Source organism: Montipora capricornis, chromosome 11, assembly GCF_036669925.1.
Source record: "Montipora capricornis isolate CH-2021 chromosome 11, ASM3666992v2, whole genome shotgun sequence".
Lineage (NCBI taxonomy): Eukaryota > Metazoa > Cnidaria > Anthozoa > Scleractinia > Acroporidae > Montipora > Montipora capricornis.
The window spans coordinates 1,297,650-1,322,649 of record NC_090893.1 but is presented as its reverse complement, the minus strand read 5'-3'; the positions used below and the strand labels follow the sequence as shown (position 1 = coordinate 1,322,649).

Here is a 25,000-nt window from a genome sequence, read left to right as displayed (position 1 = left end):
TAATTTTGGGTTTAAAGGATGGATGCCAATGAGTTAAAAAAAAAAAAAGAAAGGAATTCACCTCTTCTCTCACGTGATTCTCCAATGTCATGCAGATGTCAATATCACTGTTTCGAAACCCAAAGCCATTCTTGGATGAACCAAACAGGGACAGTCTTGCATCTAGAAAAAGACAGCACAAGCAATAATGGAGTGAAAACCTCCCTTCGTCAGCGGTGGCTCAGTCCAACTGACACATTGATCTTGCAAAGAGAAATGCACTTTCTTTATATATAATACTATATTTGCAATTCCAGCAGTTGGATATGAAGACTGAATAATTTTACATAGGTCAAGTAAGTGGTTTGCAGTGTTCGCATCAGTGGGGTATCATAGCTTTGTTTACATGTACTACACCTTAAGTTTGTAAGTAAACACTACATACAAATCTCCAACTTATATTCGATGTTCACTTTGAGTCTATGACAACTCGTGGATTTTAAGAGGACTTAACCCAGAATGAGAACCAATCAAACTTCAAACATGGACTGAGTGCTCAGGTGTGCGAACAAGTTCATATATTCGATACACGGACATGTTAATCGAAGGAGGAGCCACAATATAAAACAGTGTTGCGACAAATGAACCAGCACTGCATAGATTGCTAAGCCTCAGGAAAACATAAAGTATCAAAATATCTGTCTTTACAAACATTCGCTCGGTATTCACATGTACCAACCGATGACCCTAACCAACTCTTTCTTTTTGCAGTTAGAAGGCTCTCCTTGGCATACTAATAACGATAAATGACCTCAGCAATATCTTTGATATTGAACTTAGAACGAAAACAAGCTTCGTTGTATTTTTGGCCATCTGTTCATAGGCTGCATAACAGGCGCTATTTTTGGCGATTCTTAACCGAGTGAGGGCAATCGCCTGTTATGCACGCTATTTATTCATTACGTTTTTACATTCAAACATCAAAATTTATCACAACGGTGGCCAGGATACAAACCTGGAAATATTTCGTGAATATAGCCTTCCAAATTCTTTAAAACCCTCTCTCTGTACGCCACTTCTGCTTTGTCAAATTCAAAATCAGCTGAAAAGCAAATTGAAGATAAAACTTTTATATGCTCAAGGCTGGAGTGACTGAAATTGTTGAAATGGGGCACTCTTGCAAGTTAAGCGTGGAAGTGTGGAAGATGGTGTATAATAATCTCTTCAAAAAAATTGGAAAAACTTCTATTCCCAAGTAAACACCAAACCTACAAATGTACATTTCTTCATCAATTTACCACGGTTAACCGTATCGCCTTGTCGATTACAATATTATTGATACAAAAGATAATTGAGTCACACACTTAACACTTAACATTGGCAAAGTCAGTGATAGAAGACTGTGTGCGAGACATTGATGCTTGAATAACAGTCAGCATGCTCAAAATGAATAGGGACAAAACAGACCTAATTGTCCTGAATGGCCGTCATCGCCTACTTCCGCCCCTGACCTCAATTGCAGTCTGTGATGAGGCGATTTGCAAGTCATCACCAAATAGAAATATCGGAGTTCTTTACGATACATCTATGTCTATAGAACATCATGTCACAGCCACGTGTAAGGCAGGTTTCTATCACCTTCGAAATATTAGCCGCATAAGGAAATTCATCAGGTACAAAACTTTAAAATGCACAAGCAGAGCCAGCGCTTTGTTCATAAAATGCTATTTTTTCAGTGGGTTTCTCGTTGAAGTTGCCGTCGCAGATCTTAAGGGCCTACTGACGTATTTTTTGGGGTGCGTTGCTAAGGATGTAATAGTTAACTAATTTGAGAGAATTTGGCATTATTTTGGTCAGTTTCTAACTTTTGTAAACCAATGACCCTAAATAAAAGAAAACTCTAAATTTGTCCAAGTGCTACACAATTTGGGTATTTAATCAGTGGTTTCATAATTTGTATTCGTTTTTGCATCCAGTCAAGCATGGTTTTCTTTTTATTTTGAAAAATGTTCTTTTTAGAGAGATAAGCGATACTGAAATATCCATAAAATTTTCAAAAAAGATGATTTGAAAAAATCAAGGCTTACCTATATTCTGTATTTGGAGGTGAAACGTGCCATATGAAAAAAACATTAATTCAATTTAAAGACCGCCGGAAATTTAGGTTTTTTCTCAAACCGGAAGTCAGTTCGTTTACGCATGCGCAGTTGATCTGAGAACGAGCGCGAGAAAGGGCGAGGAAAAATCTTGGATGGAAACAACAGTTCGTGCGGTGATTTTTGCTTGTGGGTGGGTTTTCTGGTCAGCTCACTATATGATGACGTCAGTCACCGGAAGTAACATTTCACTTCCCTAGCAACGCTCGAAAAATCCGTCCGTGGGCCCTTAAGGCACATATTCCTAATTAAGCTACTTAATGGCGAAAGGGTAGTGTTTACACCATTTCTACAATACACTTTTGTTGCCGTCGTATATCTTTAAGGCCCCTGTTCCCAATTATTATTTAAGCTACTTAATGGCGAAAGGGTAGTGTTTACACCATTTCGACACTTCACGTTTGTTGCCGTCGTAGATCTCAAGGCACATATTCCTAATTAAGCTACTTAATGGCGAAAGGGTAGTGTTTACACCAGCCTGACATTCAACTTTTTTACAGAAAAGTTGCAACACCACATAATTATTCACCTCTGCACGTCTTACAAACGTAATCCAACAAGTCACCAAACCCTGCTGTCATTGGAGGTAGTTTTTTCAGAGATGGTTTCCTCAGATCTGGGCAATTTTCTTTGACATGTCCATCCTCTTTACAATAGCAGCAAGTCTTTATCGGGCGACTGTTTCCCCTGAAAACCTGTGCATCAAACCTGTTTACAGGTTGTCACCATGTCGGAGAAAAACAATACGTTACAGGGGTATAACGATACTGAAAAAAAATTGTTACCGGTTTGAATTCGGCAGTTGTACCATTTCACGCTAGTATGCCTTAAAGTGCTCCTAACCCCAAAATATTTTTTTCGCTAAAATGAATCTTTGCACCTGTTCGAGACGCATTGCAGCCATTTTTTCCTTTTTCTACCAAATCCTGCCCTTTTATAGGCTTGGGGTGGGGGGTGGGGGGCAAACGGTTTGAACACATCTTCAACATTCAATTCAACTTCGATTCAACACGGTTGAAATGGGGGAGGGGGGGTGGGTGGTTGGTACACATCATCAACATTTGATTGAACAAAGCTTCACGAGAGGCCTGGTTATTCAATCCCAGGTTACAGTCACGGTTGTTACTATGGATACGAACATGGATACGTCATTGAGAGACCGCTTTGTGCAAACGGCAAACGGTTTTGAAGCTGTTTTCCCGGGCCTCAATCACAAGTTTGCAACTTCAGAAAACAGGTTCGTGTTTTCCCCTAGCTTGCTTCATCGGTCTTGCACTTGAGCTTTAGCTGTTTGACTCATTCTTGATCATGCAGTTCTGTGTTCAAACCCTGAAACTGGTAATTATTTCCTTTCTCGTGCACTTACCTGTACTCAACCTCCTGCTCTGCAGTGATGTTTGTTCTGTCCTTATATCTGACAAGGCTATTCTTTTCTCTCAAATCAAAAGCTCCACCCGCGTCTCCCAGTATGCCTGGTTGTTTCTCGCTCTCCGATTCACTCAACGTTATTTCAATATCCTCTCCAGTGTCATTCTGATCAAAGTTTTTCTTGCCTTGCTCTTGAGACGAAATCTCTTTCTGGGCGGAATCAACATCACATATCTCCATTGATTCTACATGTACTTGCTTAGTTGTGTTATCCAAGTCATCCATTTCGAAAATTCCATCTTCACGGTTTTCAAGTTCTCGCTCCCTGTTGTTAACCTTCAATTCTTTATTGTTTGTTTTATTCTTTGTAAAGGTGTTTGCCTCAACACTCGGAACTTCTGAGAGTGACTCTGAAGAAACATAATATTACAGTTAGGATAGACTTCTAGCCTCTGTTGTTGGTTTTGTTAGTGTTTATTCGCTGGATAGTGGTTTATCCGGTGGATAGCGTTATATCCACCTTTTTATCTCTCAGATAGTACGCGCGCTGTAATTGGCCAAATTAGCGGGCCGTATTCTACAGTACGGCCCGCTGTACAGCCCGCTAAATTTAAAATTTCGACAAAACATCATCTAGCGAGTTTTTCATGTCATTTCTGTTGCATAAACTTGTACTGAAAACTGTTTGAATCTTGCAAGCAACTATTTCAAACTTAACAGCCAAGAAGATTTAGTTTTTGGGATTTTGGCACGGCATTCTTTGTGGCAGTTGAACCTCCCGCTTCACTTTGACTAGTTTCCTTGCCCGCGCGCCGGTTAACCTCCGAGATATAATAAATATCTTACTAACCTCGTTTTCTCGGTCCGTACTGCAAGTTACGGATCCTCGTTTTTTCCCGTTGATTTATGGCCCAAGCGCGAAAAACTCGGTCCGTAACTTACAGTACGGACCTCGAACTCGGTTAGTAAGAGGTATTGAACAACCGCGGCCAGGTACGCAGCATGAATGTACCGCTCATCGGCATTCTTTTATTAATTCTTCAATATATCCCTGATGTGAGGCGAAAGCTTTTGAAAGGAGAGCCAACTGAGGATTTCATCCACACACTCAAAACTAAGAGGAACATTATTCAAGATAACAAAAAGTGCCTAGGAAAATTGCTATTAGGCAATAGCTTTTAATAATGTTGAAAGTTTATTTATCCTTCATTTTCAGCTCGTGGACAGCTATCGGGATGGTTGGCGAATCAGGGTTAAAGGGTTAAGCTAACAGCGTGAAAAAACTATGTCCCCGTTTAACCCTTTCAGCCCCGATAGTGCCAAATGGCACTTATAGATTTTACTCTGTCTAACGCCAGACGATTTTACTCGTCAATGGGGAACCCCTCGGGGCTTAAAGGGTTAAGGCGGCAGGCGCATTCATGCATTCGTTAAATGGTCGTTAAGGCGGCAGGCGCATTCATGCATTCGTAAAACAGAAAAATGTATTACACTGCATTTGTAACCACTCTATAGACTGAATAATTCGCTATATCGCCTCCCTGACGCAGTATCTTACTTATTCCACGAGCTTACCACAGGATACCTTTGATTATAATGTAATGTAATGTAATGTAATGTAGAACAAGTTAATAAATATTGCTTTATGGAAATCTTACTGTTTTTAAGTTGCAAGTTTTAAAAATAGACCACTTTCAAGAAAGGCGACCATCTTTAACATTCTTTTGTCAATTATAAACTACTGCCCTCATTTTGAACCAAATTATTCTTTTGAAATTTGCTCGTCGTAGTGAGGCTAGAAAGGCTGCCATTATGAAAGAGCTAGGTCTGAAAGACTTACTCGTTGGTGAATTGCTAGGCAGCGAAGCCCAATAAAAAAAACTGTTTTTCCAGCAAGTGAAGAAATAGTCCCACACTGAAAATAAAGATATGATATTGATGTCATAAGCAAACACTATTCTTGACTTACGAACCCTAAAAGTACACCACTCCTCCAAAATATCAACACAACTGCTCACCAATAAAACTGAATTCAGGCTGACTTGAATTGTCGTAGCTTTACTTCTACGTTTCTTTTCACGTCACAGTATTTTAGCCTCAAATTTTAAGACCACCCCTTGATAACCTGCGGCTGGTTGCTGGAAGCCTGGTTAGCACTAACCATTGGTTAGGAGGTACCAAAGCATATAGGTTTCCAAGGTATTTAGCGTTGGTTAGCGCTAACCATGCTTTGAACAACCCGGACCTGAAGCTGTATTCAAACCCGCTTGTAAAAGGAAACGTTACGTTTATACAAACATTGGCCGTGTAGCACTTATATTTTTAAACAGAACACTCTCTTCAGTTAATTCCGTTTGTAAAAGGTTAACTTAGCAAATATAGTTAGCAGGTCTGTTCTCTGAATGGCAATAGTCATAGCACACGAGCCCTGGAGAAAAGGCTTTTTTTTTAAGAAGCTGTGGTGCTGCATTGGTGAGCAAGTGAAACGAGCGAGCTTTGACGAAGGGTTTCAAATTTATTTCATTTCATTTATTTCATACGGTGGTCAATTCACCATCAACCTACAATTTTGGACAAACTCGTTGGGAAAATGTGACGCCCTAAATTGTCACTTCACTTCAATTCACTTTTATTGCGCTACCCCACAAAGATATATTGCACAGTGACAGCGGTCTAACGGTTTAGAATTACTAAAAATAATACGATGCTAAGGAGTCTTGAAAGGCTCCTGGGCTAGCAGATAAGTCGATAATAGATTGAGGTAAACTGTTTCATTTAGCCACTGTTTGTAGTAGGAAACTGTATTCACACAAATTGGTACGAGCTGAGAGTGGGATATAGTGTTCACAATGTGTTTGTCTTGGTCTCCTGGTGGGTTTCCGGAGTGATTCCCGGAAGGGAACGGCAGCATAGTTAATAGAGGGGAATGGTCTGGAAGCTCGGCAAATATCAAAGGAGCAAACAAAGATGCCAAAATTTAGGTTGGAAAGTCCACGACCGTGCACCATCTTTTGTTTTGCGCTCATACACTATGCATGAATTACGTAACCAACACGTTTCTATTGGATAGTACCTCAATACGGAGTGAACAACTATTGTATTTTGTGCACGGTCAAGGCCAAAAAAAGAGAACAAAAACCTACAACAAAGACATTTGTGGGGTTTCATAACCGTTCCCCTCTATTAACTATGACGGCAGCCAGGTTATTCATTTTAAGCCTTTGTTGAAGAGAATTACGTCCATTTTTCTGTGTAATAATGCTTTATAAATTCCCCCTACTTTCCCCCTTCCCCCTATTATTCCAATGTTGTTTTAAAGAAACGGCCAAAGGGTTGCACAGTATTTTTCAATACGTTATCAACATTGGTATGGGGGACAGGACCAATATACTGTACTTTGTGATGTTCATGTCAAATGATGTTTAAGCTGGAATTCTTCCCAAGAGTTTTGTCCCAGATTGTAGTTGATAAACACATTTCTGTGTTAGCCTTGGAGAAAGATGCCAGGAAGAACAAAAGACCTGTTCATTTTGAGGATTGAAATGTCGTTCTGAGACGTTGAAACCTTAAGAAAAGCATTTTTGTGTAATTAACGAGGAAACCATGTATGTACTATATATGCTTTGTATGACAAAAAGAAAATTGGTAGCCTTACCTTTGTCGCTACTCAACGAAGAAGCAACATTTCGCTTTGTAGAGAACGGATCTGTGGAATAAGAGGGTTGACCTCATGGAGTCATTAGTAAAGTAAAATAATCGTCCAGCACGAGTTAGAGTCAAATCTATGAAGTCTCACTCCTAAGACACAATGGGCTAAAAGGGGTCAGGGAGTTCTGGTTGGTGATGTACCAACACATAATGGCCATAGAATGAATGCCAAAATAATTAACAATTATTGGATGAGGTTGAGCATGTTAGCGATAATTATCAAGGCCAAAGTTTGTGTTATCTGCTGAAGCCGAAGGCTGAGGCGGATAACACAAACTGAGGCCTTGATAATTATCGCTAACATGTGAAAACCGAATTCAATAATTGTTTTATTATGCATATTCCTGAGCTGAGCTCCGCCATGACAAAACTGATCAAACTGCTGGTTAGTGTGTCAGGTGACGTCACTTCTGCATGCATAAAACTATTGTCTGTAGGTATGACGTCAATTCTACATATATAAAATCTATTGTTTGTAGGTATGACGTAAGAGAAACAGAGCAAGCAAGAATTAGCTGCGTGCTTATAGCCAATCAAAATCGAGCTGGTGACACCAATGTATAATAATAATATTTCTCATTCGCCATAAGGCATGCAATAGAAATGTACACATTATCAATTTTGAATTTCTCAGGCCGTCTCCAACCAGCCGGTGCATTTACTTGCTGGCAAATCCCTCAAGTCGGTGTGTACACGTACAATGTATACTAACCCTTACTCTTATTCATTCATTTAGCTACATGTACATGTACATGTAGCTAATTTGACTCCAAGAAGCTCACCAGTTGCACAACAATAACAGCTGCTACAAGCTAATGATGATGGCATTGCAGAGATTACAGGAAAACAGTTTTAATTCTAAAGTAAGAAGTCACGCAAATTAACAATTAAGGGATGCAGAAAATGCGGCAAGCTGTCATCTTCAATCACTCACCTTCAACCGCTATTCTCCTCTGTCCCCAATTCCTGTCTTTTCGTTTAACAGGAACTGGTTCCTTGATCGATATAACCAGAGTCGGAATGTCAAAGTCAATGCAGTAGAACCTAAAACACATCAAAAATATTCTGTTATCAGAGACAGGTTGCTTGAAGCTGACTAAGACCCCCAAATGTCAATTTGCCAACTTCACTTCATTATTGTTTATGTCAATCAAATACGTACACTGAACATGTTATAATGGTGAAAACTGAAAAACCCAATGCACCCATCAATAATTGATTCTGTTAGTTACCTCACCTAAACAGTTGAAACCATAAGTTCCCAGTTACATCTTTATTGCTGCTAACAAAGTCTTGGGGCACTTTTTCACTGTTGTCGTCAATGATCTAGCAAAATTAAATCCCTATGATTAACTTTGAAAGGAACGTATACCAGAAATTATGTTGCTTGCTGGCAAATTGAACTGCAAATCTTCAAAATTCTTTAATTTGAGATGACTATAACATTGAAAACGTGGAAAAAAATTAAAATGATTATTTGCGTCAATTAGTCACACCAAAGAAGGAAAAATTCGTCCTAAGAAAATCAAAATCAAAAAGTAAAGAAAATTAAATAAAAGATCCTGTAAAGACCACTTTAAAGCATTTCCCATAACAACATACGTGAAGTTGTGTGCAGCCCAGCATGACAAAGAAGGCAAGTCTTCAAGGCATTAAAATTGTTGTGCCATGTACAGCTGTACATTTTGTACATGTACCTCGGATGGTATCCATCTTGGTAAAACTGGAGGCTTTATCTCTTGTAAGAATTGTATGACCATCAAAGCTAATGAGTATCCAGGTAACCCTCCATCAGACTGGCAATCAATGCTGCAAACCTACAATGAAGAATAACACGTTCATAATGGGTGTATGACAGCCATTTCTATGATTAAAAAACTAAACAAAATGTGGACTTAGGTTTCACAGCTCCATGGAACAAATCGGTAGACATACCCTTGCCCAATATCGAAGACCAACAGCCAGAAGTCTTACTCGTGGATCAAGTTCATAGTACGTCTTTAACAATTGACTGGTTTTGGAAGCCTACATGCAAAAAGATACAATGTATATAGTCAAATCAGGAGTATAATAATTATAATGAGTTATGTAAGTTTACTAATTTTGAGGGAAAAATACATGTAATATTGTCCACCTCATTGCTAACCCAGTATTTCACACAATCAACCATACTGTTTCAAGTTTTGGGCTCAAGATACAGTACTTACCGTAAAATTCCCAGGGCTTAGCTCACAATCCAGTCCACTAAAAAACAATAAAATTAATTAATTAACCCATTGAGCCCTGAGAGACTTACAGATTTTACTCATCAATGGGGGCTGCTTAAGGGATGAATAGGATAGTAATAACAGTACTGACAACAACAACAACAACAACAACAATAATACTTAATAATAAACTAATACCTATAATGTGAATGGTGCATGTTGTGTGCAATGCCTAAACTGCAGCTGAGACAATGGCTAAGAGGAGAACAACAACATTTGACCAATAGAGCGAGTTTCAATCGAGTGTTGTAAAACCCAAATCAAAGTAATTACTCTGGCCAATCAAAAAGGACAAAGACAATCCAGTAAACCAATCAAAACTCAAAGTAATTACCTACACAAAGCCGACACAAAGCGCTGGAAAATGTGCACACGTGAGCCAAGATTGGTTTTGGTTTCACTTCTGATTGGTTGCAAAAGTGGCGTGAGAACTTTAAACCAATTACTGAGTGAAGTACATGTAATCATAAACCAAAGCAATTCACTAATTACTTTCAACACTCAATTGAAAACCGCTCTAATAAAAATATTAATCAGTTAACAACTGAAAACCCAAGGAACTGGTACAATATTATTGTATTTTGAATAACAATAATTATTATTTTAACAGATCACAAACCTGGAAACATGTTTGAATAATATCCGAGGCACTTTGGCATCAAAGTCACTTTTCACATCCGAGTAACTCTCTGAAGAATAGAACTAGAACTCGCACCAAACATTTTCGTGATTATTTCTTTAACAGAATAGACCTTTTCGGCTTGTACATTTTGTTTTCCCAATACAGATCATGTGATAATACTCAGGAGGCTTGGTCCTTTGTTTTGTTCATTAAAAAGAGTGCATGCAGGCATATTCATGCTTGCATGCCCTCATTTTAGTGAACAAAACAAAAGACCAAACCTCCTGAGTATTATCACATGATCTGTATTGGGAAAACAAAATGTACAAGCCGAAAAGGTCTATTACTATCTTGTGGAATAGTATATACTGACGATACTATGCAAGATATAATTAGAAAATTCCTTGGGATCCTTCAAGCGCAAGCTTAAATTGTTATTCTTTTGGAATTTGTACAATTAACGTTTTTAATGGGGACAACACTCGTTCTTTTAAGATTGTAATATAATATTATACATGTATTTTATATTAACGTTATGGGGTTGGGTAAGGTGGTTGAACCTTGTAGGGGATGCTATGCCCTTTTGTTCTAACACCTGCATATTAATTGTAGGTACAAATCGTGAAATATATAAATAATAAAGAAAACAATCAAAGGAAAATTTGGAGCAAACTTTCATATATCAATTCTGTTCACAAACTTAGAAACACTTCATGAAAAAATTTTAAGTGACAAAACAAACTGTTATTGCAAGAAACCATGTATGCAAATTTGATTACGGCTCATCTCAATTAATACAGTACATGAATATTTCATACTATAATTACCATTTTTCTGGAGCAAATCCAAAATTGACAATAGAATATGGGGCACATTACCCTGTCAAAGATTTGAAAGGACAGTTATAATTATAGTTAATTTACAATTATCATTATCATTAATAATATTTGTACGGGAGAAGTGATCCTTGCAATTTAAGAAATTGCATCCAATTATAGACACCTGAATAACTCTGGTGGCTCCAGGGTGTTACAAAAACTAAGACCCTCGAAAACTAAAACTCAAGACCTAAGACCTAAGACCCCGGGGTCTCAGTTTTTGTACTAAGAAAACTAAAACCCCTTTCAAACAGTGGAAAGAAACCCAGGAAAACTTACCGCTAGGCGGAGATTTGAGCGCTGGATGTTGTTGCCATTTGAAATATACACAATGCCATGACACCCTTCAATGTTGTGTGACAGAAATAAAAACAGTGACATTCGTTGATGGTTACTTATTGGCACGGAAACTAAAGATAGGGTCTTTCAAATAACGAGAAACTCAGTCTGTTAACCCTTTCACTCCTGTGGGGTTCCCCATTGATGAGTAAACTCGTGTGGCATTAGACAGAGTAAAATCTATAAGTGTCACTCTTGGGAGTGAAAGGGTTAACCCTTTGGTCGTAACCACTAATTAAAAAACAATGATACACGAATTGCTTTGTCAGTAAACACTTGTTATTCTACTTCCAGTATCAAAACAAGTCCACAATTTAGCAATACGTCATGCAAACAATAAACGGCTGCTGTAGATAGAAACAACATCCAGCCCAAATCTCTGACTAGCGGTAACTTTCCCCAGGTTTCTTTCATAGTTTTCTTAGTTTTTCTAAGACCCAGTCTTAGACCCCGAGGGCTAGCTTTAAGGTCTTTAAGTTTTCGAGGGTCTTCAAGTTTTTGTAACACCCGGTGGCTACAACAGTCCCGATTCAAAGCCATGACTTCTGCCTTGCTGGCGCAATGCTCTACCAGCTGGGCTATTAAACCACGCAGATGGGATCAGGTCAATTTGTTGGGCTCATCTATAGATATGTTTGAAGTGCACATACACCTTATTCCAAAATGGCCACTGATTTATGCGGATACAAATTGGCCCTTGTTGCCTCATTCAAGATAAAATATTCTTTTGAATTTTAAGCTTAAGAACGAGGCATCAAGGGCTTATTTGAAGAAAAACAAATGAATATTTAAATGGCGGTCATTTTGGAATAAGGTGTATTCAGATGTAAGGGAAAAGTGATAATCCCCCTAACTGCAGCTGGACAATACACATTCTATCATTCAGTTGTCTGAATAATGAGCATCGCAACTGCAAGGTTAGTAGCCTGGACACTATATAGCCTCAACTTAGTGCTGTATCACTGAAAGTGCTCATGAATGCATAGTTTTATTCATGATGGCATCTTGGAAAAGACGATTATTTTTCTGCAACACCAAGGTCCATCGCAAGTGTTTTTTCAACAAGCAAAGTAACAGTGGACAGTGAAACAGAGGAAGAGAAAACAAAAGACAATGACAGTACTGAAGAAGCAATGGGCATGACTTAGATTAAAGTTACCAAATAAACTGCTTTATTTTCCCTGGTACCCTGATGCTGGTACTCCTTTTGCAGCTTTTAATTTCTTGGCCCCTTTCCTAAAAAATCTGGCCCCTAGAAAAGGTCTCCAGGGGTCTAACTGGCCCTCAATTTAAATTATGTGGCTGAAACACTGCAATAGGTGTACATGTAGTACCTGATCAGGTATAACAAGATCAAGATTAATGTCACTGTCTTTCAACCCAAAACCAGTAAGTGAAGACCCAAAAACAGAAACAGCACATTCTGTGAAGAACAAGAAAAACATTTTTAGAAACTGTACGTACAGTCTTCCTTGACAAACTGATTAAGGGAAACAAAGATACATGTCACTACAATATGTTCTATTAATAAGGGGGCTTATACGTAGCCCTCCTGATTTACGCCAGCTTAATTCATTCACTTTGACTTTGTTTATAAGAGTTGTGCATGTACAGTAACAGAAACAGTCAATGAGCATTCACCGTGAATGTTGAACTAAAATAAAGTAAGAATCTCCATTTTCCAAAGTTAGCCCAGAGTCTTTTCTTGTTTTTTAGGATCTTCAATAGGTTTGTACATTCAGGAGAAAAAAATACATTGTAGCTCCAGACTTAAACAAAATTCAATGGCATTCATGACGTCCTTGAAGGAAATCTCCACACCATCGGTATACCTAACTACTACATGTAAGTATGTATACACCGAGTACGAACGATCAGATTGTCAGACGAAAACATGACTGGTAAATCAAATTTTCAAGATACATGTACATGTAGACAGTCATGGTAAATGCAAACTTTAAGGGTTTCAAGAGGCAGGCCTGAAAATTTCAGGCTTAAATGTAACATATTTTTTTCAGATCTTCTTAATCCGCTACTGTCCTAAATGCGTTCATTGAGCTTGAAGGTATGGTTCTGGTGCAATTCAAATACACGGACTCACATTAATACATAATGTACTGTACTTTAATATTTACACTGTATATATTCCACAGCACTTTCAATTTTAGATGCAACAACACCATAACCTTGCTAAACACTGGCAAATGCAAATGCAAATGCATTATAACTTGCAGCTGGGAAACTTGTAAACGTTTCTGAGGAATACCAGTAACGTTGAATTACAGTCATCCAAAGCAAAAAACAAGCTGATGCATTTTGACCCTTTGACGAGAGCAATCTACAAAGCACCCATTGGTTCCTCTGTAACCTGCACATTATCTCTACATGAAAGTTACTAATAACTACTTTAGTTAATAACCAAGAGTGAGGTTGTTACAGCAAAATTTCAAACTAAGGCCTTGCCGTATTGACCGGGTGAGAGCAAGGTCAATACAGCTAGGCCGAGGTTTAAGATTTTGCAGAAACGACCGAGTGGTCAAGGTTATTACGTTGCTTGTTATATTACGGAAGCAGATAAGCGACAATCACAAAAAATTTGTCAAATCCAAAAATAAAATTGGAAATCACAATTTTTTTCTTTGGAGTAAACTCAAGAACATGGAGATGCTCTCGTGTTCATATTGAACAACTTGCATCAACAAAAAAATTAGTTACATGTACTGTACCAGGATGCAAAACGTGAATTGTCTTGCTAACATCCTTTGCAACCTCTTGCCGTATGGGTAATCCCTTTACTGGACATAATCCATGCTCATGGAACACTGCTTCAAGAAGCCTATTCAGAGCTGATATTTGAGATTGTGAGGGTGATTTCACACGACAAAGGGTCAGATACTCTCCCTTAGCCTATGAAAGTAAAAAAAAAACAGAATCTTCATGAATGTATTTTAATGGGAATCCAACATGGACAGTGTTACAGTCAACTTCAAAATGCATGTTAACATCATTTTCAACCTTTGAGTGTACAAAAAAATTAATGAACATGTACCTGATCTCAAAATTTTTCAAAAGGTTATATGTACAATGTAGCTGCAAATACCATTGATTAAAACCTTTTTTCTGGCAAGTTCTTTCATTACAGTGTACATATACCTACAGTATTTGCATGCATAGAACACATTCAAGACTATACAGCTAGATCTCTATTGATACTTATAAAATACCATTAAACATCCCTTACAAAAACTTCTCCATTTTATTTGTATTTTATACCTATTTTATTGCTATCATACCTATTTTAATCCTATTTTAATTATCTTGAGGTCTATTTTATTGCTATTTTAAGGGATAATACATGTCGAATAGTTCTAGCTGCCTTCTTGCCTCACAACTTTGCATTCAGGTCAATCAGTGATAGGCCAAATCACTGCTGGTTCTGATATAGTGAGTTTTGCAGTGCATGAAAAGCAAAATTAATGTGACCCAGTAACTTGTTAATTTGCTCAGACAAATTTATGGCTGTGCAACATTTTGTTAATTTGCTCAGACAAATTTATGGCTGTGCAACATTTTATGATTTTTGTGAAAATATTGCATAAAATAAAATAAATGAACAAAAAAGCACACAAATTTTTGCTTTCATTCACTTGCAGTGCTCATGATATCTGTACCTTCTTTGCTTTCTTGTGAGCTTTTGTTATGACATGATTTGGACACTCTTGCACATTTTCTATCTTCATTGAACAAAGCTCACAGTAAAATGGAGCTCCTTCACTCTTGCTTGGATCCTAGCAACAAGTAAAATTTGAATGTTGAACAAAACAATAATTTCATTATAAAAAAAGTAATGTCACTTGTGAATGAGCCAGTTTCAATAGTATACAATAATAATTTTATATCAATGTTGACAAATCTTCTCTAAACAGGATACTATACAGTGGTCCTTCTACAGGTTAACAGATGAGACGTACACATGTAGATAAATACAATACTCTGTTTCTAGTGGAAGTGCACTTTTATGACTAGCGACAGTGTCTGAAGCTAATTCACAGCTATATACATTTATTTCACCAAGATTTTCACTGGAACACATGAGCCCAACAAATTAAATTGACCTGCTTCCAACTGAGTGCCTTCAAATGAGAAGGAAGAGCATTGCACTGGTATCACAGAATCCCCTTAACGCCACTTGAGAGTATTTTTTAGGCGTCTTATCTATAAACTACAGCAGTTTAAATTTTTTAAAACCAGTTCAAATTTTTTGATCCAGTTTAAGTTTACATTGTACTCCTTATAACAGGCCTTCTGATATTACGCGATGGTGCAATTTCGCACAATCGACCTCGAATCCCATCCGATCGCACAATTTACGAAAAATCGCAAAATTCACAAAAGAATGCACAAAATTCATAAAATAAAACATAAATCAACAAGTTTCTTAGGAGTTCCTGCATAAATACGCCATTTTAAAGATGATTTACCTTGGAAAATGGCTAACAAGCCTTTGTTATCTTCAATTTTGTAAATATTCGAAGTTCAAGGCGTTATTTTGCATGCGGGAGGCCTGGTACGAGTCTCATTCTTAATTAGTCGCCAATTGGTGTAACACAAACATGCCCTTTGTTCAGATTAGCAAATCTGTTCATAAATACATGTATAACACTGCACACAAAAACAAAGTGTAACAAGCTAGTCCTAGCATACAGGAATATTAATAATTATTGATCATTCATTTGGCATGTTAGCTGTACTTGTGTCCTTTCAACTTTTAACGGGTGCTCCATTAGTGCAGAAGACCTCATTTTGTTTACTTGTCCCAACTATAATGTCGATCAAGATTCATAATTATTGTTCCCTTATGTTCAAAATGTCTTTAGGGCAGTAAAAACATGTTTTTTTTATCCTGAAACCTTGAAAAACAAGCTTAAAATTGCTCTGAAAAAAATTGCACAATTTACAATTATATTTATCGCATAATTGGCCTTTCTAATCGCATAATCTGCCCTGCAAATTTCACACAATTTGCATTTTTTAATCGCACCCTATCAGAAGGCCTGTTATAACCACTCTCTCTACAACACTTCTCACAGACTTTTCACACTTCTCAAGACTTTTATCCACAAACAAATACAGACAAAGTCATTACAATGTACCGGTACATGTACAGTTGAATACAAGATGCTCTGTTGTTGTGTGGGAAAGAGTTGGTTTTGGAAAGCTTTATTCTTATGAAATGAAAAGTCTCGATTTGGATTTAGCTTTTTTCTTGCAATTTTCCTTCCCAATTCTCAAAATATATGTATCCATGTGTACTTATTGCATAAAACTATTAAATTAAATAAGATGTGTTATTCAATACAAAAGAAAACTGATACATGTATATAATTTATAATTTTTCAATAATTATTTACATGTATTTCCTTAATAACTATAAAACATTATTTATTGCAATAATTATTCACATGTACACACCTCCAGCTTATCAGAAGAGACCACAAAGTGTTGTGACTCCAAATTCTTCAGAATTTTTGCATATTCCTCTTCACACGTTTGGTCATCTGTTACAGCCTTATGAACCTTCAATAACAAAAACCAGGATACTCAACAATAATATAAAAATCATTATTATAATTATAAATATTATATATCCAACAGAATATCACATTTCTGATTGGTCAATGACGAATGCACAAATGTGTAACATACCGTAATATATTATAATTCCGTTAAAAAAAAAGATGATGTGCTTTATCAGTCAGAGTACTTATTCCCTGACAAACAGGTAATGCTCTTGCTTCAAAGTGTTTCCAAGGGTACATCAACGAAGCACAAATTGTTGGAAGGACTTCTCAATGAAATACTACTAAATTACATGTAATTATTGCACTGTTATGTACATAATTACATTATGGATATTTTCATAAAGCAGTGCTGGAAATAATTTTTCTTTATTCACAGGACATATGTCCTTTCAAATCTTCCTTTTGGTCGGACATTTGACAACTTGGGCCAGACATAAAACTTTGACTGACAACGCCTTGTACAAGATAACTCAAGATGTGCTGGTGAGATGTTCGGTCATCATGTCCGATCATAATGTGAAATTGGCCGGACATTTTCAAAATTTGGTCGGACAATGTCCGATGACCGACTGTTATTTCCAGCACTGATAAAGTGATAGATACCACTCTACCAAGAAAGGATAGGAAAGGAAAAGGAAAGGAACTTTATTTAAGTGTCTCGTCGTTCTAGCGCTGGAGCACTAATTGGGGACACTGTAAACTGAAATTAACAATTAACACAAATCATGCGAAATGTTGGTTTTTGAGGAGAGGGGAAAACCAGAGTACCCGGAGAAAAACCTCTCAGTGTAGAGTAGAGAACCAACAAACTCAACCCACATATGACGCTGAGTCTGGGATCAAACCCACGCCACATTGGTGGGAGGCCAGTGCTTTCGCCACTATGACATCCCTGCACCCATGCAAGAGCATGGTATGACTATTTCATTGGATATCCAAATACATGCATGTGGTGTAGTAGTTGATTTGGTAGTTGATTAGATTAATTGTTACATGCTTAAAAGGGTTTTGCCTCTAAGGAAGAAATTGAGGTGCTGCATTGGTGGGGAAGTGAAACACAGAGATGGGGTCATCAACTGGGTTGATATGGTAAACTGACCAATCTACGTAAACAAAGCTGACATTTTGAGCGTTCCTTCTTCATCAGAGCGAACTGATGAAGGGCAAAGGCCTAAAATATCAGTTTCCAAATTTCTTGACAGTACACTGGTCAGTATTTACCATATCGACCCAGATGATAAACCCATACATTTCTTTATGAATTATTAATAAGTTCGAGAAAGGCATGCAGCTCAAGAATTTTGTAAACTGCACCAATAGACCATTTTACAGTTGTAGCAAAGTTACCTGGCCTACGAATGGAAGCGAGGCTGCCGGTGACCCTGCTTTGATACAAACCTCCGTCCTTTTGTAATGATAATACGGACTAATTAGAATCACAACAACACAATTAACATGATAAAAGCAGTGAGGTCTGTATCAATGCAAGGTCACCGGCAGCCTCGGAGCCATTCATTGGCTAGGTCGCTGAGCAAACAATTGTAAAATGGCCTATTTCAATATTTTTCCATAAAAAAATTAAGCGGCTACCTTACAGGAAACATACCTCCCTTCTTTTTTCCTTGCTCGCTTGCTTGGTTCGCTTTGTGTGAGAAGTGTCTCCTCTTGTATTTCCCCGAGAATTTTCGGTCTTTAGATCATCTGAATTCTCCGAAGAGGGCTCAGAAACTTCCGAATTCTTCATTTTACAACGATGTTACGTCGCCAATCTTTCTATCCGACCCATGGATCTGTTATTCAATACTGACAAAGCATGCATACACATGTACACCTGTTATGTCTAGATGTACGAATCGAAAGCGAAAGTTTGATGGTTAGCAGGATAATGTTGGTACTTTTTCGATAACCACCATTTTTACAGCATAGAATACCACCAGCTAGGGCTTTAGGAGTGAGTCATCTAGTAATTTGGTTTTGAAAAGTCTTACTGAAGGCGTAATTCGGTCATTTTTAAGCTAAAAACTGATTAGTTCTCTCCAGACAGGGGTGTCTGATCCACCCTGTGGACCGCCATTGCTGTTTCTGTCGACGCATTGTTCGGGAGGGATGTCGCTGAAGAAGCACGGGCGCATCATGCCGATTCGTTTGTGTTTTTTTCGTTCGTAAAAATTTATGCAGTATGTAAACTAGACTTCAGCGCCGATAGTGCTCCGCGAAACCTTTCTTACACTACAATTTTTTAGCTTGAAAATTCCACTCGCTCTATCTGCGCCTAATTCTGCCGAACCAAACATGACCGAGAAACGTCCGAAATATATGAACTGGATTCTCGAATGCATTAACTTACTCCGTAGTCGGAAATCACGGCCCGACTTGGAGAGAATTTGTCGGACGATGCACAAATGTCACGGAATTGACCAACGCGACACAGAGGAAGATTTATCAGTGCTTATCGCCAGTGGAATAGTGACAAAGAGATCATTCAAGGGGGCAATTTCCTATCGGAACGCGTCCGGTTGGCATAGAGTTCTTGGGTCGAGTAAGGTGTCGCGAGCAGCCCGATGGGTGGGCGAAGCAATTCGAGCGCTTGATCGTGGTTACGGCGTAAGCGCTGTGGACATCGAGAAATTTATCAGCGCAAGGCATCCGTATTATCATAATTTGAAGGCTAGAATCAAGATCGCTCTAAAGGAGGACTTAGATAATGGCAGAATTTGGTCCGTGAGCGACGGAATGTATCGGCTTTTAGAGTCAGCTGAGGTAAGTGTTAGACTGTTACAGATCACGGAACATCATCTCATTTCGCAAGTTGCAGTTATTCGCGAGTCAACTTAACTTTTACAGCCTCTATGTCGCCTTCCTACCATGAATAGCTCTTAACTTGGAGAGTTTTGAGTATCCCTGAAAGCACTTTATCATAGAATACGTGTTTTGTCTAATTGAGAGCTATTATTATCGCAAGTTATAATTTCTCTCGACAATTTGTGGGCTTTTCAGTCCGCGTGTACAAATGGAATAATTTGTTGACGTGGATTTGAATTTCCGCCTCGAACATTAAGCATTATTAGTTAGAGAATTTAGTAATGGTATCACTAGTTGACGCTCAAGTGTGCCTGCAAAATAATTATTTACTGTCAAACGATAAAATCTGTTAATCCTCAATTGTGAGAAGGAAATGCTTGAGCTCACAAATAAGGTTAATGTAATGAATGAGCATGTTATTGAAATGAAAAAGTGAGGAAATTGAATTATGCTCTTAATTTAATTTTGAAGGGGTTTTTTTTTGTGATTGTTCTAATTCATCAGCATTTTCCTTTTATTCTGACAAGTAAAATAAATATAAAGTACATTGCTTATTGTAAGTATCTCCAGGAAGCCATTTAACGAAAGCTACTTGCAGTGAGGCAAATAATTTGCTGTAAGTAGGTAAGTTGCATAAATGCCACAGGGACTCAGAGCCAAAGCTTATCACAGTTGCATGAAGCAAATGCAAGCATTACTACATGTACCCCCCTCCCCCCCTCCCCCCAATCGTCCCCTGGAGGGATCATCCTAGTCCATTGCAGGGCCACTAACACCAGCAGTATATTACAGATACCCATTCATACATCCTCCCCAACCCCTACCCAGATTTCTAGGGCTATCAACAAATAACTGCATGAATTTCCCAAAGACTGTCTCTGAGACTGTGAGGTATCTTGCTTGCAAGCAGAGCCCCTTTGGTCTCCTCAAGAAAAGTTGGGGCAGTCTGTGGAGGTGGAAATGTATCTTGTGTGGAATAATGTCTCCTCCAGGTAGGAGAGCAATGATTACTCACTGTGCCTCTTGCCAATGAAACAGCAGTGGTCTACTGCTCTTACCAGCTAAATCAACTAGCATATAGGAGCAACTTTCCATTTAAAAAAAAAATGTTATTGATTTTAGAGTCCAGAGAGGGAAATTCCAGAGTGTGAGCAAGTCTGTGACTTTTGCCTACAGACTGCAGCAGCAAACAGGCGTGGAGAACCAGAAAATCTGCTGATATGCAGAGACTGTGGAAACAAAGGTTGATACCAATGCACTATTAATAATAATCATTAAATACAACAGGTTGTTGTTTGAAAATGGTTTGAACCCAAAAATGACATCCTTTAACAGAGTTTGATTGTAGAGTGTGAAAGAAGGACTGTTGTTTGTGAATGATGTATTGACAAAGCCTAAGTGGAAATTACCTTCAAGTTGACTGTGAAGGTTCACTTCCGCTCAGGTCATTGAATTGTCAGTTTATACAAACAACAGTCCTTCTCCAGGACGATATACCCTCCTGGTACATTGCATTGAATTCCGTCAACTGAAGGTAAGTCATTGTCTTTGGGAATAATTTATCCCAAAGTTATAATTTGACTGGTGCTGCTCTGTGCCCTGAGCAATGTTTTCACTTTCTCAATTGCTCTCCAATCTTCCCATCACTCATTCATGTTTATTGAATTTTGAGAGACTGTACGAGAGGGTTATTCAGGAGAACACCTGACCGTCTACCAAAAAGTTTGGGAACCCATGCTTGTTTTGCAATGATCTTTCTTCTCAACAAAGTTCACTGTAGATTTTTTCCATTATTGTTAGTTGTCTCCATCTCTTCAAAGACTGGCACTCACAATTAAGGATCAAAAGTACCTGTCATGAATTGGACTTTGTCCTATCAAAATTTGAGAATGTCTGACTGCTTCACAAGATGACTAAAATAATGCCAAAATGTTGATCAATATACAGTACATGTACTTGTTAATCGACATGTTTTTGAAGCTGGAAAACATTCCTATTACATATTTAAGATACATTAATAGCTTCAAAGCCTATATTAAATTGTCCCAATATTCTCCTGCTTTTAAAATGGCATGACTCTGCATGATAATTATGATTCACAGCTTGAATGTCTTGATTGTGGTTAAATTATTTCCAGTTAATATTGTTATAATTTAAACTTGTTAACTTGTATTTTCTATGGTGTTGGGTTTTCATTCATTTCCATGTTCTTTTCTACAAATATGGTGTTTGTATTAAACCTATTGCTTCAAAATGTTAAAAAACTAAGAATAAAGTTAAGTTTTCTTTCAGCATCTTCATTATTAGATCAAAAGTACCAGGATTATTTGTAAGCATTATTAATTTTTTTATTAATTTAAAAGCATATACCTGTAGCTAACAATCAAATTAAAATCCACTCTACAATAATTCCTTGTGATAAATTCTTCCAAGGTTCCCCTCTCTCAACAGGCACAGGGGCATTAAAGGCAATTTTATTGTCACGCAAGTAAAATGTAGTTAATGGATCGTGACAATACTATCTGTAACCCTTTCATGGCGGCTCTGTTTTCAATGTAGCGTTTGTGCCGTCTAGTTGCCAAGGTCAGCAAACACTAAGGATTTATTGTATTTTTGCTTCGAACTTCGCAGCTTTGTTGTCTCTAGCAGGCTAGTACGATCCACGGCATTGGCGCTTTTTTCAAAGCTCTATTCACGGCTAAGAGTTGGCACGTGTAACCAACTGCTATGCCAGCAGACATTTGTCTAGCTATAAAAGCATATGAAAACTATTTAGAGATCACTTATGTTCTGTTGTTCAGCGCAGTTAGCTCTCTACATATTAGTGTGGTTACGATTTGATTTTTTTCCCTCCCTCCCTTTGGAGTCGAGATTGGGCCTTGTTGTCTGTCAATAAATACGGGACACTACTGTGTGGTGCGGTTAAGTCTGCGCAGCAACTTCCCCCAAGCTTGTTGGCTGCGTTGCCTTTTGAATATCGCCTGCTAACCGATACTCTTCGCCTAACTGTGCTGTTTTGCATTCAGCTCAGAGTGCTAGGGAGATAAGTTAGGTTCCTTTGTTACACAATCGCCAGAAGTCACACAGGCTAACCTAACGCAAGGCAGTGCTCCCCCATTAACGCCAATTGGAGTCAATGTTTGATCAAACTTAGTAGTTAGCACACAAACATAAGGAACAGAGACATTAATGGATATTACTCTCCATCACTGAGAATAAAAGCTGTTTTGGCACGGAAATCAAGTGAGGCTTTACACTACTGTGAATGTGATGAATTGATGAAGAACCTTCACTGATTAAGCGAAGGTTCTTCAGCCATTCATCACATTCACGGTAGTGTAAGGCCTGCATGATTGCATGGTTGCGCAAGTGCAACCACAAGCATAAGTAACTTTTGTTAGTGACATCGAACATCAACATAGGCATCAAATTCAACCACAGCATCTGCCATTTTTTAATTCTCAGATGCGGGGAATCTGGAAGGAGTGCTTTAATTGGCCAGATGTTGCAAATTTCCTTGTGCTTATGCTGTGTTTCGTTTTCACACAACGCAAGCGAATGCAAGCATAAGCACAAGGAAAAGGAAACTTTTTGATCTTTGCACTTGTGCTTGTATTTGTGCTTATAAATGCTTGTATCAACCTTGTTTTCAATGTGAAATAAGTGCCCTTATCTTTGCACTTGTGCTTGCGTCAATAGTGAAAACCAGGCTTAAGGCCTCACTTGATTTCTGTGCCGTTCACATTTATAAAAGGCTACTAAAAGGACAGCACTCATTAATTTTACACAAAAACTGTTTCATTATGCAATCAACAGGAAGACTTTTATATGCAGTGTGCAAGTCTATTAATCCCACCATGGTTTTGCTGTCCAGTTTGTCTTTCGCCCTTTTTATGATGCCATTTCATCATATTTAGACATTGCTTAAGAACTGACAGCCTAAGGAAAAATGCCTAAAAGACAGCTTTTATGGTAGCATAAAGAAATTATAGGTACATGCCATCTGTGTTTCTTAGATTGTTTGCACTATAGACTAATCTTGTGATACGTTCAGTGTAATTGAAATTTCGTAAGGGTAATTTGATCTGAAATTAGCCTACACGAATGTGTTTCCTTTTCAATACTAGTACATGTAAGTCACATTTTGATTACCCATCAAACTTTTGTAGCCAAGTGCTGGTGGAGTGAAGAAGTGGAGAAATTTCAAATAAAAAACAATTATTATGTTATTGGAAATTAAAAATTAATTATTAATAATTAAAGTCTTGGCAGTTTTCAATATTATTATCATAATGTCAATTATTGTAAGTTCTTTTCTTCAACAGCACACCCAAGTTGCATGAATTACTCTCCAGAGTTGGTGCATCGGATAACGTCAGATGCGAGTGCATGGCAATGCATCGATTGTAAAGCCTGTATAATTTGCAATGACAGTGGAGATCCAGTGAGTTTTTCATTGAAATTTGATAATCGTCATTTGCATGTAAGTGTACCTTTGCCTACAAGTACGTCTGTAGTAGAACATGATACGATATGATTGTGAGATGTTTATGGGTACAATAGTGCTCTGCGGGCAAGCTATTCTAACTCATGCGACAGTCACACTGAAATTATAATACAAAACAATACTGTACTTAATTAATTAACCACAGGACCATTAAAACACTATTAGCAGAAAAAAAAAAGAACAGAACATCAACGAAAACTGTTAAGAATCCTAACTGGCCGGATGCAAACCAGCTGGCTATTTACAAGTGCAACTGAGAAGTTGAATCAAGGACTACTTGTAGCAGGATTTAATTTGACAAGTGGTCATAATGGGTCTTTAACCAGGGATCTCCAGATCTCAAGGCAAGCGTCCTAATAAGCGGGTAGCACTGCCTCCTTAATGAGTTATATGTGGGCTACGCTTAATTTCTAGTCTCACGTGAGCCAGCATTCTGTGCCACCACCTTTATGGGGAGGAAGGTGTCAACCTGGAGTCGGAGCACAAGAGGACGGCTGCGACTTCCCATCATATGATTATAATTATGGCTCTTTCGATCAATCATGTCATTTGAGCCTTCTCAGCTTGACTTTCTCGGTACATGTAGCTCAAGGTTTTTTATTTTTACAGTAATTGCTGCCTTTGGGGTCCCTTCAGCCCTGTGCTGAAGCCCATACTGTATGTGTGGTTGGATTTAAGGTGAAGGCAGAGGGAAGACTCTGCTTTTCTGGACCTAAATGAATCTCGATGATATTTTGTTCTCTAACAGGGTAGTTTATTATTCTGTGACGCCTGTGACAAAGGTTATCACAT

General features: G+C 38.0%; 2 protein-coding genes across 4 annotated transcripts in view; one reads left to right on the top strand and one right to left on the bottom strand.

Annotated features, from left to right (window-relative positions):
* The window catches only part of LOC138023612 (terminal uridylyltransferase 4-like), a 33,801-nt gene extending 14,818 nt beyond the window's left edge, over positions 1 to 18,983 (bottom strand). Inside the window, exons 1-19 of one of the 2 annotated variants that reach the window (XM_068870631.1) lie at positions 18,810 to 18,983; positions 18,506 to 18,702; positions 16,790 to 16,894; positions 14,989 to 15,105; positions 14,044 to 14,224; positions 12,652 to 12,740; positions 10,928 to 10,979; positions 10,098 to 10,167; positions 9,419 to 9,455; positions 9,147 to 9,236; positions 8,909 to 9,028; positions 8,449 to 8,537; positions 8,146 to 8,255; positions 7,159 to 7,209; positions 5,344 to 5,418; positions 3,502 to 3,913; positions 2,665 to 2,843; positions 995 to 1,081; positions 62 to 162 (exon numbers count right to left, since the gene is read on the bottom strand). In XM_068870631.1, coding sequence (XP_068726732.1) covers positions 62 to 162; positions 995 to 1,081; positions 2,665 to 2,843; positions 3,502 to 3,913; positions 5,344 to 5,418; positions 7,159 to 7,209; positions 8,146 to 8,255; positions 8,449 to 8,537; positions 8,909 to 9,028; positions 9,147 to 9,236; positions 9,419 to 9,455; positions 10,098 to 10,167; positions 10,928 to 10,979; positions 12,652 to 12,740; positions 14,044 to 14,224; positions 14,989 to 15,105; positions 16,790 to 16,894; positions 18,506 to 18,643 — 2,103 coding nt within the window. In that variant the 5' untranslated portion in view covers positions 18,644 to 18,702; positions 18,810 to 18,983. Of the gene's footprint in view, positions 1 to 61; positions 163 to 994; positions 1,082 to 2,664; positions 2,844 to 3,501; positions 3,914 to 5,343; positions 5,419 to 7,158; positions 7,210 to 8,145; positions 8,256 to 8,448; positions 8,538 to 8,908; positions 9,029 to 9,146; positions 9,237 to 9,418; positions 9,456 to 10,097; positions 10,168 to 10,927; positions 10,980 to 12,651; positions 12,741 to 14,043; positions 14,225 to 14,988; positions 15,106 to 16,789; positions 16,895 to 18,505 lie in introns of both variants that reach the window. The other variant, XM_068870632.1, reaches the window with a different exon arrangement.
* A 72-nt stretch (positions 18,984 to 19,055) lies between these two features.
* Positions 19,056 to 25,000, top strand: part of LOC138023613 (histone acetyltransferase KAT6A-like) — an 11,441-nt gene continuing 5,496 nt past the window's right edge. For both annotated transcript variants that reach the window (XM_068870635.1, XM_068870633.1), the window contains exons 1-4: positions 19,056 to 19,659; positions 20,824 to 20,944; positions 24,027 to 24,145; positions 24,957 to 25,000. The exon at positions 24,957 to 25,000 is cut by the window's right edge and continues 38 nt beyond it. In XM_068870635.1, coding sequence (XP_068726736.1) covers positions 19,192 to 19,659; positions 20,824 to 20,944; positions 24,027 to 24,145; positions 24,957 to 25,000 — 752 coding nt within the window. In that variant the 5' untranslated portion in view covers positions 19,056 to 19,191. The remainder of the gene's footprint in view (positions 19,660 to 20,823; positions 20,945 to 24,026; positions 24,146 to 24,956) is intronic.